This window comes from Zea mays, chromosome 6 (genome assembly GCF_902167145.1).
Source record: "Zea mays cultivar B73 chromosome 6, Zm-B73-REFERENCE-NAM-5.0, whole genome shotgun sequence".
Taxonomy (NCBI): domain Eukaryota; kingdom Viridiplantae; phylum Streptophyta; class Magnoliopsida; order Poales; family Poaceae; genus Zea; species Zea mays.
Window position 1 is genome coordinate 59,513,399 of NC_050101.1, and position 15,380 is coordinate 59,528,778.

At 42.7% G+C, this 15,380-nt stretch overlaps 1 protein-coding gene and 1 long non-coding RNA gene across 2 annotated transcripts; both read right to left on the reverse strand.

Moving 5' to 3' along the window:
- Positions 1-316: 316 nt before the first annotated feature.
- Positions 317-1,831, reverse strand: LOC109940410 (BTB/POZ and TAZ domain-containing protein 3). Its single transcript, XM_020539939.1, has 4 exons — positions 1,358-1,831; positions 991-1,157; positions 794-839; positions 317-508 (listed from the first exon to the last, which is right to left on the reverse strand). The coding sequence occupies exons 1-4, from the start codon at positions 1,646-1,648 to the stop codon at positions 317-319; spliced, it is 696 nt and encodes a 231-aa protein (XP_020395528.1). The 5' UTR covers positions 1,649-1,831.
- A 7,000-nt stretch (positions 1,832-8,831) lies between these two features.
- Positions 8,832-14,300, reverse strand: LOC103629334 (uncharacterized). The gene is made up of 11 exons (XR_554303.4): positions 14,070-14,300; positions 12,484-12,645; positions 11,908-12,329; positions 11,743-11,822; positions 11,186-11,442; positions 10,619-11,015; positions 10,445-10,546; positions 9,938-10,344; positions 9,617-9,850; positions 9,452-9,521; positions 8,832-9,157 (listed from the first exon to the last, which is right to left on the reverse strand). It is a non-coding gene; the product is annotated as an uncharacterized lncRNA (long non-coding RNA).
- Between the last annotated feature and the right edge of the window lie 1,080 nt (positions 14,301-15,380).

The window sequence follows — 15,380 nt, forward strand, 5'->3', positions numbered from 1 at the left end:
AAATGACTTACACGGCAGTACATTCTTCAATTTATAATCATTTTTTCAGATTTCATGTTATAATAATTTGAAAGAGAAATATACATACATATATTGAACAACATTATAATTAATATAATATAAATAAGTGCCATTCAATATATCATAAATAAACATTGTCAAACAACGCATACATAAGTGTACTCTAAATCTAAACTAAAATACAATTGTTTGCATTAATGTTAAGCCTAACTTTATAAATTAAAGTCTCCACACTTTTGCGACCACCAAATTTGAATTCTATTCTATGTTTTCCTATACAACAAATAGGAGAAAACTAGACACAGCAAAAAGCTCCAAGCAGCACGTGGATGGTCTCAAAGCTGCCCTTGTGCTTCTCCCTGTTCTTGATGACTCCTACACGCCCGGTGTTCCTCCCACCAGTCACCATGACCACGTTGCCGACGTCAAACTTGATGAAGTCCATGATCTTGTTGGTCTCCAGATCGATCTTGATGGTGTCGTTGGCCTTGATGAGTGGGTCGGGGTGGCGGGAGATAAGTCATTGGTAGAAAACTTGATGAAGACCATAGCAAAAAGCTCCAAGAAGTTCCATATGCCACAAAGTCTTTACAAATATGTAACAATGTAGGGACAAAGGGAGATAAGTCATGCCCAAAATATTATTTTTTTGTAATAAATTATAGAAATGAAACGCTGCTAGAACAATTTTTTCAGAGGGGAAAACAACAAATAATAAAGAATTAGCTGCAATCCCTACCTCTAGGCATGATGCCCATCCCTCCAACAATACCTGCAGCCGTGTTAGCCACCAAATTGCCATAAAGATTAGGTGTAACCTACAAAAAGAAGATTGAAACCCACAGGTAATCCTAATCCATGGTGTATTTGCAAAGAAGCATTCGAGAAAATTAGGAAAGCAGAAAAGAAATGTGATGACGAATAGAAAAGACGTTCAGCAAGCACATGCTTTATATATTGCATCAATACCAATTTCCGTTCCTTAGGAACAATGGGATTTCTGTCAGCCCAATATATGTTTGATTGTTTTCATATATGTTTGATTCCCGGCAGATGTGGACCAGCACCTCCATTGCTTCGTACAGTTGCAGATACACTTTCGTTTCTTCCATCTTTTTAGCTCTTTCCTGCCTTCTCTGCATCAATTCAGAGTTCAGACTATATATCGAACAAAGGTTTCAAACCACAACGAGCATTGGTCTGGCCATTGGTTAGAGAACATCCTATACAGTCCCTGGTGGAAAACAGACAAACTATGGATTCAACGGGCTAAGACTCTGAGCAGACACACTGAAACCCAGTACAATACTGAGACCAATCATCACAAAGAACTCACCGTATCAGCTTCGACAAGAGACTCGAGCAGCTCCTGTTCCATACTTGGATTGGCCCGTCTCATCACTTTCCACCCATCCGTCAGAGAGATGGTCTTGAAATCCTCGATGACCATCCGGACACAGGCGAGCGCGAGGCGGGGCGCGTCACACAGCCTGGCAAGCTGCAGCATGTCTACCACGTTGTCAGGAGCGAGGAAGCCCCTCTCGAGTTGGTCGACGCAAACCGTCTTCAGAGACGGCACCGAGAAGACGTGGGAGAGTACAAGCAAATGCAGAGCGTGCTCCTTCATCTGTTCCTGCTCAAACCTTCACCAAACAAATAAATCAGCGCGTCTGTTTCTCACAGAAAGATGCACGCACACATCAAAAGTCATCAGAAGAAGAAGAAGAATCTGCACTGTCTTCATCAGCTTCAGTCACTGTAAACTGTTTGGGCTGAAATCTGATCTTTAGAGAATTAGAGGACAGTGAACTATCTAAACGAATGAGTAGATAGCATCCATACCGTGAATAGTAGAGAAATCTGATTGCCATAGTAGGTTCTACTTGAATATTAAAGAATTATAGGTTTAATGCAGTGGCCATAGTAGGTTCTACTTGAATATTAAAGAAGGCAATACGAAAGCAACTCTTATAGTTTCTGCCATAGCAAGAGCAATGCATGAAAACAAGCCCTACATATGCAGATTAATCAACTACAATTATGCAGCAAGGGTAAAAAACGGGTTCCAGCGACGGTTCTTGTTCATTTTATCTATTTGCCCAGATTTGAACAAGACGTTACATCAAACAAGGTGGGCAATGACACAAAAATGTGCACTGCACTTAGCATAAAGATTGTCATCATATTAGGGGACTGAGAACCCAATGTATGCTAAAAATCATTTGTATGCCTGCCTGCATTCAAAATGCTTCACAAATTGTACTATACAGGATTCCTGACAGCTGGGCTGTTGTGGCTCTAAGCCAAGCTCAGACCAAAAAGGAAAGATGCTACATGATATTTCGAAGAAGAAAAACACAGTAGCAAGTAGCAATTATTTCCTAATGAAATGTCTTCTTTCTTAATGAAATATTGGAAGCGTGATAGGAATCTTTACAAATACATAGGTCAGTTAAATGAATATAAAAATAATAAGATTAAGAGACTTGTCTTGGAAAAACTATGGGATCCATATGTGTGCAAAGTGACACTTGTGACTGGAGAAATTATGCAACCGTAAACATCAATTTACCAATCCCTTCATCACAGATCCACATTATTCAATGAATAAATAAGGGTGACATGATCTGAAGTACTTAATGTGTAATAGAACCAATGCACAGGCATAAACTCGGTTCAAGTTAATCAATAGCATTCTGACAGACTTGTAAAATACTGCAAAAATAGGAGCAGTAATGAATAAGTAAATCTAAGAATCTAAGATGTTGTATGTTGATTACATTGAACACCAACAATATATGCGGCTGGTTTTCTCTGAAAAAAAAGAGGAACGAATAATATGTGCAGCTTGGGCGATCAGAGATGCATCATGCCGATGAGAGGCAGCAGCCACACGGCTCGACGATGCTCACCGGCCAGGGGCAGCAGCCACACGGCAGATGCTTGCTACAACTTTCGTGCTCAAAAGACGCTAGATCTGGATGCGTAGTTTCTGCAAGAAATAAGCATTTGGCCTAAATATAGACGCCAGATCTAGATGCACTACGATTTGAATGAAAAACAAAAGAGCAAACAAGAGTGTGACCAGAGGGAGAACGCAGCGGAGAGAAGAGGCAAGGAGACAATGGAGAAGGCAAGGAGATGATGGAGTAGTGCTCAAACCCTAGACCGTGGCGGTGGATGAGGACAACGGCGAAGGGCGTAGTCGCGACCGAGGCAGCCGTGGCGGTGGATGACGACGGTGGCGGCGGATGAGGACCTCGCGCCGCCTTCTCTTCGCCCGTGGGAAAGTTGCCCGACCTCAATTGGTCGGGAGCGGTACCCTGGGTAATCTGATCAGGTCGGGGAGAGCTGGCCCGCGCGGAGAGGCTTCCAAATGGACCGAAAAAATTCCACGACGTCTATCTCCACGCGGGCTTCGTGCCCCTGGAAAATGCCAGTTCCGCCCCGGGAAACAGGCCTACCAAACTAGCCCTAAGATTTCCAGATGGACGATCGTCTTGAGTGAGAGATGAAGGAGAGATATCTAAGATGTCACGACGTGAACCATCTGGAGAAGAAGCTCACATGTTCGATCGTAGAGGACGCTACGATCCATCGATTCTGTTACTGGCCGAACATAGAAATAAGGAGTTTGCAGAGCACCCCGTGTGGATATGAGGAGTTTATAAAAAGCTAGTTTACAAAATGATGATTTAGGTCTGTTGTGTGACACATTAATGATCGGGTCATATGTGGGTCCATTTTACTATATATATCAAGCTGTAGAGATACGTTTTACATTTTATATCATATTTATCATCAAACTAAGCCAAATTCACTATCTATTACGTTTTTTCACAATACATCTTATTAGAAATATCATACAAAGGCGTTTCATATTTAGAAGTGTCTAGATACTCACTAAAATCTAAGACAGTTCTTATAGTCTAGACGACTCTAATAATATCTTTATTTGAGATGGTTTCATATACAAAAGTGTCTAATATACTGACCAAAATCTAAGACAATTCTTGCAATCTTAATGACTCAAAAGTTATATTTATTTGAGACGATTCTCAATAACAATCCGTCTTAAATTAATATAGGACATTTCTTAAGATGTAACTGTCTCAAAACACCTCTTTTATTTAAGACGGATCACCAACAAACCGTCTTACCTTACTCATCACCATATGATAAAAGACGCTTCTATAAAATACACTGATATCTGTCTTAAAATGTGTGTCTTAAATAAGCATATTTCTAGTAGTGAATGGGTAGTAGCGCTCCTCGTGTAGAACGAGAATCATGGCTCATGGGTAAAGTGTGCAACCTCTGCAGAGTGTTAGAAACTGGTATATTAGCCGTGCTCGCGGTTATGAGCATTCTTGGGAGCTCCTTTATGATGATGCTTAATGAAGGTGAATAACTTTATGGTATTTTGGTATTTCCCCTTGGAGGGAGTGCCTTTTGGGTAATAACTTGGGGTTATTACTAAAATTTGGCTTTCTACTAGTAATAAATACCAGACAAACTAAAAGCAACTGCTTTAACCTTAACTCCACATACAACTAGTCCACTTTAGCCAAACAGGACATTTGTTGAGTACATTGATGTCTACTCACCCTTGCTTTGAAAACCACCCCACCCCAGGTTGTCCCCATTGCAATCAGTGCTCAGGAGAAGATGAAGGCAACATGGAGGACTTTCAGGAGTTTCAGGACTTTGATGAGTTGTAGTTGTGTTTAGTGGCCAACCCCCAGTCCGCTGCCTATGAAGGCCTTATCGTACTATGTTTTGTATTCACACTTTGATTATGTTTATGACTTAAGTTAATGACTCTGTGGATGTCTAGGACATCTTGATGTAATAAAGTACTATTTCCGCTATCATGTTGAGCAATTTGTGATGATGTCCAACTATGTAATCGCTGTGTAAGTGAGTTTCTGATCCTGACACGTACATGGCTCGCATTTGGTTTACCTTCTAAAACTGGGTGTGACAGGATGGTGCCTTTTTGGGGAAGACCCTTGATGTGGACCTTGGGTGAGGCGGAGATCTAGTTTCTTGCTCTCAGGGGACATGCCAGGGCAGAGTACATTCTAAGCACGTTTTAAGGGCATAATTGGGGTACCCCTAATTATCACACCCGACAGTAGACCCCGAGCCTTCCAAGGAAGTGCTTTGACACTTGCTTGGAGGCTCTGCCACTTTTTGTGTGGGTGTGCTATTTTTTAAGGAGTGGAAGGTTCAGTTTCTGATGGGTGCGCGTGAGCGCACCCATCGGGTGTAGCCCCCGAGGCCTCGAAGAAGTTGTTCACTCTTTTAGGGGCTTGACTCTCTATCGCTGACAGCATGATGGGTTCAATTTGACCTCGGGCCGTGGCCTAGGTGCGGAGGGAGCCCCCTAGCGCTCTACGCCGATCTGTTGGAACTTCCAGCGAATTTGTCGTAGCGTAGTTTACAAGGGCAGCCCCTGAGCCTTTGTGCGGGGCGAAAGGACAATCGAGGGGTACCTTGACTTCTTGGTCTATACGCCTCTTTGTCACCTCTCTGCGAGGAGGAAGAGGGGGAACGCGCCAAGCCACCCTCGATGGGCAACGAGCATGGCAATTCCATTGAGATGTTACTGGGTAATCCGAGCGAGGGTTCGAGCTCCGTTCGATGGGGGTCGACTAGCGGTCCGAAGACACGCCCCAAAAAGTACCTGCAGGTGATTCGCCTAGTCCCAAACCAATTTAATGGGGTCCGAGAGCTCGATGCCTCCCTACGATGGGACACCATCATGAATCGCTCTCGGGGGTCTCGGATATGTCTTAGGGTACCTTAGGTCGCAGCCCGAGCCACAGCCATGTACGTACGTACCCATAGTCATACCTGACTCTATGATCTAAGGCGGTTATGAAGCCCTTCCGAGGGGCCAACCTTCGAATCCCTAATCAGTAATGGGCTCGGAGCTCATATGTCCTAAGGCGGTTTCACGAACCCTGCTGAGGGTCCGACCTTCAAACCTCTGAACAGTATTGTACCTTTCTCTTTTTCCTTTTCAAGGGAGGATGACTGAGGTAGGAGATGCCTTCTTCCCGTCGTCTGCAAGGAGATGGAAAAGAAAGGAGAGGGGAGAGAAGAGCGTACCTTTCGAGGCGCAATGTGAAATGGTGCCAGTTGTCTGGCATTATTTCAAATAGGAAGAGTGCGCATTTAATGCGATGGGATGTTTTATCCTGCAAACTGACCATTGCGGCGCGCGTGCGCGTGGGGTTCGAAGCACCCTAACCTATTTTAACTTGGAACGGATCGATCTACGTCTTGGTGACTCCGCTCGTCCCTATAAATTTGCCAGAGAGGGGCTCTTCGTTTTTTACCTTATCGTTTCACCTTCCTACCTTAGAAACATCTGCCTCTGCCACGAAAAGAGCTCCTTGCCTCTTTCTCGTCTCACTCCATAGCCTCAATGACCGAGAAACCAAATGCTCTTCCTCCCCATGACCCATGGCCCACCTCTTTCGTCACCGATGAGGATCTGGAGGCGCTGGTGGACGTCGGGCTGCTTCGCCCCCACTCCCACAGGCCGCAGCCTGAGTGGTATGCGTCGGGCGACGAACAAGAGCCAGCGCCGCCTGCGGGTTATGTGGTGAGCTTCACCTTGTTCCACAAGCGGGGTTTGGGGTGCCGGCGAGCCACTTCATGTGGGCGCTTCCTCATTATTATGGGGTGGAGCTTCACAACTTCAACCCGAACTCCATCGCTCAGGCGGCTATCTTCACGGCAGTCTGTGAAGGGTACCTAGGGATAGAGCCTCACTGGGACTTGTGGCTCCACCTCTTATAGGCAGAAGCGTTCTCCCTCCCCAGCGAGGTGAAGAAGGTGCGCCACTCCGTCTAGGCCAGCGGCTACACGCTCCTGCTGCTCTCAAATCGGGCGCATCTGTATATCCCTGCCACCATTACTTCATCGAACAAGGGGTGGCAGAGCCGGTGGTTCTACCTCCGCAATGACGATGGGCGGCTGCTGGCGTTTACGCTGCGTGTCATTTTCGGGGTGGAGGAACGCTGGAGGTGGGGTCCACCTTGGGAGCTTTAGGCTCATCTGAAGCCACTTCTAGATGTCCTGCGGAGGCTCCAGGATCAAGGCTTCACCGTGGCTGGGGTCATCGCTGCATTCCATGGGAGGAGGGTGCTGCCGCTAACCGAGCGTCGGCTCCACCTCAACGAGATGACACCCGAGGCTTCCGTGGAGAGCTCCTGGATGGCCTCGACTGTCCTCCCCATCGACGAGCTCCTCCAGCGGGTGGAGGGAACGATGGGGAAGGTGGACTATGCCACCATTGTCCCGATGCGCCCTGATCAGGGATACGTGTTCCTGGTGAGTCTTCGGTTTCTCCCTCTGTTTCTAGTCCTCACCTTCCTGTCTTACTCCTCTCATCCCTTTCGCAGGAGTTGCAAGGATTTTGGACCGCTTGACCTCTGGTTTCGGAGGACGCGGCCGGCAGGGAGGCACGTCGCTTGGCGGCTGAGGAGAAGAAGAAGAAAGATGCAGACAAGAAGCGGGCTCGCAAGAAGATGCTGGCCCATGATGCATTGGAGAAGCGCCACAGGGCGCAGACGTGGGAGGGGATACCCTTGGAGGCCTCTCCCAGCACAGAGGACGACGACGATGACGATGATGAGGAGGGGATGGAGGTTTGCCTGGGCTTCAGCCCCAAGGCCGGACTTTGGTCCGCACCGGCCTCGATGGGCCCATTCGGCGGCACGGACATACCCGCGTAGGGGTTAGTAGCGTACCTGTTTGAGCCATGTTAGTTGATCCGGCTCCTGCCCCCTCAGTCGTGGAAGAGGCGGGGGTCATGGAAGAGCGAGTCACCTCCCTGCCTTGGGAGGCTATCGTGGAGCCTATGGGGGAGCAGGCCGACGTCCCCCCATAGGACCTTGCTATGGGGAACACGAAGGAGGGGCCCGTTATCCCACCCCATGCAGTTGTCCTGGGGTCTGTGCTGGACCCGGCCACCGTCCTACTCTAGGCGCCCACTCTGAGGCCCATAGACGAGAGGGCCACTACTAAAAAATCACCTTCTTGCAATGGGCAAAAATCGTTGTGATAGGCTATAAATCATTGCAATAGGCACCAATTGCGATAGAACAACTGTCGTTGCCTGCTCTTACAAAAAAATAGAGTGGCAATAGGTTATAGCAACATTTTTACGTTCTGTTGCAATTACTACATCCTTTGCAACATGTGCAAGTGTTGTAACTGTTTGTTGTTACAATGGACTATTATGTTGCAAATAAGTTATATTGCAACATTTATAATAGTTGCCAAAAACTATATTGCCACAACATATTTCATGGTAATAAGTGTTAATGCCACGTTTGAATCTGTTGCAAATGGCTTTGTTACCACAAGATGCTTCATGGCAACAAAACACTAGTGCCACACAAGTGACTCGTGGCAACAAGATGTATTGCCATGCAAATAATTTTGTTGCATTTGATCATTTTGCAACATAATGTGTCTCGTGGTTATATGACCTTTTTACTATAAAAATTAATCCATGGTGCGAGTCTTTATGGCAACAAAAAACATCGTTGTAACTAATGATGTTGCAACAAGGAGAAAATGTTGCGACAACTGAAGTCCCAACGAAATAGATCCATTGTAATTACATCTTATTGCAACAAAAAATCATTACAATTGATGATGTCGCAACTATAAAGATAATGCAACTGAACCATACAACAACAAATAAAACTGTTGCATTTACATATATTCAACCCATAATTTATACGACAATGCATTTTGTATTTCTATTGGGTATAAAATATCACGCAAAAAGAATTATATTTCGCATATGTAACGTCAGAACCAAAATTGACAACCATAATATTTGTCTCTTGCCTCATATATTAACTATATCCATACCATTTTGTAACAAATAGGTTGCACCAAATAAACAGTGACCAAATACAAATTAATTTGACAAAACAGCTCACAATCACAACATCCTCATGCTAGCTTGGATTGTGATAACATAGGTAATAAACTACTCAACACTAGCAAATGAGTGGAAGCTTTTTTGGTCCACCGTGTACCCCTCCATCTCCTCCATTGATGCAAGTGATGGTTACATGACAACGATATCGCGATGACAACGAACCTGTTGGAAGTGTTCAAAACAATTAATTAGTAAAGCTACAATAACTTGGTTAATCATAAGTGGAAGACTACAACTGCAGTGGCTACAGTTACAGTAACTTGGTTAATCATGTAGTTGCTCTCTAAGTAGATTCTAAATGCTATGCAAGAACTAAACCTTTTATATAGCACAACTCCTAGCAAGCAGCAGCAAGCATCAACACACAACAAGCAGCACAACAACACTAAAATCCATTGCATGCACGACTACAAAAGAAATAAAAATAGGAAGTGCTCCATTGGATTGTGGACATACCTTAAACATGCTTTGATAGAACTTCTTAAGATGATCTACCTTATTTCTCGCTTGCACTTATAGATTGTACCTATAACCATATTCAAGATTAAAAAACAAAACTATCAAAAGAATTTCATACTATAGTATATATGACCAAAATACATGAACATTTGCATTCCATACACATTCACTTCTTTTGTTGCCCCTTGCCTGCACACGTCTTGTCACAGCATTCCTTAGAGCGTAAGAGCTAATATAGTTCGCTGGCACATTGTCTTTCTTGTTGTTTGTGTCTGGAGTACAAACATTGTTTTCACTTCTTGGTGTTGGTGCAAGAGGATCAGCTGGGATGAGTTCAGGAGTTTCAGTTGGGATCACTAAAGGAGGATCGACTAGAGTGATGCTTTCTCGGTTGGCCTGCATTAAACAATTGATCAAACAATTTATGTTGAAGAAGTTTCCAATAGCAATGGTGGTAAAAGATACAAATATCAAATTTTATACCTGTTGTGCTGCAGTAAGGGCAACAACCATTTCGTTCCTCATTTCTTCTCTAAGTACTTGCCTTTTTCTTTCTTCTTCTTGTAGTGCTTGCATTTTTTCTTGCACTATTCTTTCCCATTCTGCAACCTCACTCGCAAGTTTTTCATTTAATAGTTGGACCTGGGTTTCGAGTTCAATGTTCTTTTGGTTGGTTGCAGCCGTTGCACGAGCTTGTCGAGGAATTTTGAATCCATCACTTGACTTCTTGTTGGATATCTTGATAGGTACCCATGACCATGAAGCCTGTTTGCCTTGCATCCTGTTGTTTCCTTGAATGATGTTTGGAAAATAGCATTTTCCTCTTCTCTCGTCAGATCAAATCTATCATCTTGATATACTTTCTCAACAATTTTCTTAGTTGTCTTCTCCTGAAATGAACAATGTAGTTCAAGTTTACTCAATTCAAATAATAATTTCTACACAATATTTTTAAGTATGTTTAAGTACTAAACTTTGTGATTCACTTACATAAATACCACGTGAAGCCTCTTCCGACCATTCACCATTTTTACAATGAGTACTCATCCAAAGGGTTAGATCAGTTGGTTCTATACCAGTTTCTGGGTCTCTCTATGATGTGAAGAATGCATTATACAAGTTTGTCATTAATCATGGAAAATAATGTAGTGGTCATATCATTACCTGATCAAAGCTTATGGGAAAAAGTTCTAGAACCCATTATATGCTTTGTTCTTCGTTTCTGACGGTTTTCTGAGTTCCGACTACTTATTTTCTACAAAATAATAACAGTTGTAAATGAATTAATAAATAAAATGCTAGAATCATCGATATTATGCAAGTGTGAATCATTGTAAAGGAAATGCTATCGAACGTGGAATTTCTCAGATCCAAAATACAGCATAAGGTAATGCCACTCGACGATGTCTACATCTTTAGGCTTGTTTTTCATCCTTTCAGCATAATTGTTGTATGCCTTGTATGTTGAGCTTAATGCTGATCGCCATCCTTTGTACCTCTCCTTGGCAATAGACCATATCTTTTCACGCGCGTCCTCATTTCTTGGAAACTCCCACCTTCTCTGTTTCAGTTTTGATACAAAGAGATGGTTAATTGTCTAGTAATTTGTGAACAGTTGACCATATCTCAGTAGATCATACCAAACAAAATTTGAGATGGCTTAATCTCGGATGAAGTAGCGGTGCCATAGCATGCTAGGCAACTAATAGTTACTAAATAAATTGCACATACCAATACGTGAGATGCTATAGAAGATCTAACATTGAGCTCTATATCTTTCCACTTTTTCACTCCAATGAGTGGTGCCTTTTTCTTTGTAAACAATACGATTTCATCCACAAACGTGCGAGTGTTTGGTCCTACAGGACCTCCAAGCTTAGATGAAAATTCAATCTTAAGTTTGTGATCGCCGTTCTTGATTCGCTTGGTAGCTGCTACTATACCCTTAAGGGTACCACGCCCCTCCTTTTTGAAGACTCCATCGTTATCTACATATATACCAATAACATATGAATGGGTAGAAATATCCAAAGTAGAAGATTGCACCATTTGAATAAAAAACACTCTAAGTAAAATATATCAGGATCTCTTTTTCTATGACGTCTAGCATGAGATGGCCAATCAGCCGTAGGTTTGTTGCTGCCATGAATTTCTTCATCATTTAATCTTTGGTCATCATTGCTTCGTCATTCATACAATACTAAGGATAGCATAGGCATCAGTTATGTCTCTAACAATTTGTGAAAATATACACTATATGTCAGTACGCTGTGAATAAAAGAAATTACAGATATCTGGAAGATCGCCTTGATGCCTTAACCATTCTTATATGTTTTGATCGTATCCTCCCTAAAGTCATCCATTAAATCTGCACTTTAACAATATGTAAGTTTAACAGTGGATACTATAACATATCATGTATTTAATGTAATGAGTTTGACATCTTAACTTACCCGTTTCTGGATTATCATGTTGTAGTATTGCAAGCCACTCCTTATATGCATCAATTAACACTTCTATATTTTCTTCATCAACATTTGTCTGCTGCCTTGGACGCTTGATGGGAGTTATGCTTACCTCTAGATCACTGGGTGGATCTTTTGTGAGCACAAAACTTATTTTTCTCTCGTCCACATTATCAGATATCATGGCCTCTTCTTGGTGGATGTAATCAAGTGCCACTAGCCTAGATCGATCAATGCCACATCGTTTCTTGTAAAACAAGAAATCCCTTTCAGAATATCCAAGTTTTGATTTTATGTACACCACGTTGTAAAAGGCAACATAAGCTTTATCAATATTTAATGTGACAATCTCTTTTCTAGGTTGTGCTCCCATGCAATGGAATTTCAAGGTCCATATCTCACCAGTCAACCTGCCACACAAATATATTTTAAGCAAACAATGACTAAAATAGTGCTGTAAAATATTTCTTGCAAAAATTAAGAGGTATGAAAACAATATACACTAATTATGATCTGCGCCAAGGACAAAGCAGTAGAAAACAATATGTGTAGATAGATTTTTACTTGTCAGGAAGATCAAAGAAGACGTTCTTCCCAGCCATAATCTCGTCCACAATCCGAGTACCAAGTTGGCTACCATTGTCATTGGTGCACAGATTAGCTTCATTGCTTGTCGGTGGCAATCCTCCTTGAGTCGTCATCATAGGTCAGGAAAATAGATGTTGACTGGATAGGGAATGAAAAAAATCATGTAAGAGGACATGCCCTGCTTATATCACAGGTTACACAAAAAAGGTTAACGAGATGCTTCTAGCAAAAAGGTTAATGATGAGTACATCCTCCACTATTACTCGTTAGCAAAGACGTAATTGGCCTAGTTGGCCCAATTGTAGTCGGATGGTGACCGTGTGAGCCTCAGAATTATCCCACCTCGCTTAACTTGGGAAGAGGAAGCCACTTTAAAAGGGAGAGTCACCCTTCCCCCAAAAGACTAGTCCAATGGGGGAAGGGTGACTCTCCCTTTTAAAGTGGCTTCCTCTTCCCAAGTTAAGCGAGGTGGGATAATTATGAGGCTCACACGGTCACCGTCCGACTACAATTGAGCCAACTAGGCCAATTGTGTCTTTGCCAATGGGGATGTTTCATTTTAAATATAAATTAGGATTTCGATTTGCGCATTTATAAATCAACATCAGCGTGGTTATCCTTAACTGAATTTGATGAGTACATCCTCCACTATTACCCGTTGGCAAAGACGCAATTGGCCTAGTTGGCCTAATTGTAGTCGGACGGTGACCGTGTGAGCCTCAGAATTATCCCACCTCGCTTAACTTGGGAAGAGGAAGCCACTTTAAAAGGGAGTCACCCTTCCCTCATTGGACTAGTCTTTTGGGGTGATTGGGCCTTTCCCTGAGTTAAGTGTGCTTAATGAACTGTTGGGCTCCGGACAACCCTAATTTGTTGGGCCTCTGCCAACCCCACCTGGGCTGGGTGTATCAGTTAATGAGATGCTTATATCACTGATTGAAATTGAAAGAAGATGATTAATTGCTGACTACATGCTAACCCTCGGATGAAATTGAAAGAAAATGAGCGTCATTGCTATTTTGCACTAAAAGAGAGCGTCACTTCTATTATAGAAAAAATGAGCGTCATTAATAATTTAATGGCAATATAAGTAAACAACAATAGAATCGGTAAACAATCAAAGAACCCATAATAAATAATCAAAACAACTTCCAAGCAAATATTCAGGGTGAGAATATACCATGTTGGATTTAAAAAGAGAGGAAGGTGAGAATCTATGTACACTGCGACTGCTGCAGAAATTTCAAAGAATTAAAAGTAAAAGTACTCAGTTGTACAACCTCACAACTTTTCAAAAAACAGATGCAACTTTATTTTTCTAAGACTCCAAAAGTTTTTTTTCATCAAGGAGAGAATAATAAAGTAAGCATTGTCTTTCATTTTGCTTGTCAGGCAATAGTTTCTCAAGCCACTCATGTGCACCATCATGCACTTTTTGATGAAAATCAATTGACTTTGCAGTACTAAGTTCATTAGCATTACCAGTACTGATCCATAAGATTCAGTATGTTGGCTCCTGAGTTTCTACACTAAATTCCATTGCAGTACAAGAGAACAACTACCTGTAGGCCATCGTCCAGCCAAAGCAGACACCAAATGCCTGCTATTCCTTAAAGCTGACAAACTTGGAGAAGGAGAATATGAGATCGTGATCACTTGATAGCCACCTCACATACTCCTGTAGTACCGTGCGGGGCGAGGATGGAGGACGCGAGGGGCACCTGGTGGAGTGGTGGCGGCTAGGGCAAGATTACTCCGTCGAATACTGAAGAGTAGTGACGTCTGGTGGCAGCTAGTGGAGTGGTGTCGCATGGCCTTTTCATCACGGCTGGGCTGGGCTGGCATGTAGCAGGTGGGCCTCGGTAGGAGTAGGATTAGGTGCCGTAATAGGCTCTTTTTTTTCCTAAATTCAGCACATTATTACCATTGCTAATTACATAAGTATTTGTTTAAATTAGGACAAATAGTTAGAGATATATATTAAGTACGACTATATATATTCAAAATGTTGAGTTTATTTACATTTAAAAGGATAAAGAGAGACATTTTGGTCTTCATTGCAAGATATCAATTTAAAAATATGAAAAAGAAATATTGAATGCCGCTATGCTGAAAGCTGGGAACACGCAACTTCAATAGATCTCTAGAAAAAAAACTATCTAAACTTTTGTTTGGTAAGTTGCGAAATAGCTATTGGGAGTAAAAAATAGTTTTGTCTCCAATAGCTCCTCATATTTAGACAATAGTTTAATTTTGAGTTCCTCATTTAGACGATAGGGTCGAGGGTAGTGAACATCGAGGGCAGAGGTTAAGATCGATCGATGCGACCTGTTAGGAAGCGACAGTCCGGCGATGTGACCTGTGGGTAAGCGGTGGTCGACTGATGGTGGACCCTGACTACCTTTGTGCGAAAAAGGAATCGACGACAGATGTGTTTAGGGAGTTGCTATCGAGTTGGCGAATCTAGAGAGTAAATGGGATGGATAGCAAATAACTAAATATTGGGGCGAAGGCGCAACGCCCCCTCGCTCGATCGACTACATGGCAAAAAGCAGAACATGTTGGAAGGGATTCAAGCGAAGACTAAAGAGTGCGATACTGAAGAGTGAGCTCCACTAACGGAGGGAGCGCACAGAGCGGGCGAAGGCCTGGGTGCTCCCTCCGTCTCGACGGGTTAGCGAGATCCAACACTAAATTTAGCAAGTGCATTTGAAAAACTATTGAAAAACTTCTTAAATCTAAGATTTTAGGCAGTTGTTTAGTGAACTATTGAAGTTTCTCTTAGAACTTTAATTGAATTCGATATCTCTACAAACCACAGTTCATGAGTCTATAAGAAGAAAAAGGACAAAATGGGCACCCAAATGATCTTT

Coding starts and splice junctions, on each gene's coding strand:
- LOC109940410 (XM_020539939.1), bottom strand. CDS start 1,648: ATGAAGGAGCACGCTCTGCATTTGCTTGTACTCTCCCACGTCTTCTCG. Junction 840..990: donor TTCCTAAGGAACGGAAATTG/GTATTGATGCAA, acceptor TTCTTTTTGTAG/GTTACACCTAATCTTTATGG. Junction 509..793: donor GGTGGCTAACACGGCTGCAG/GTATTGTTGGAG, acceptor CCACTCATCAAG/GCCAACGACACCATCAAGAT.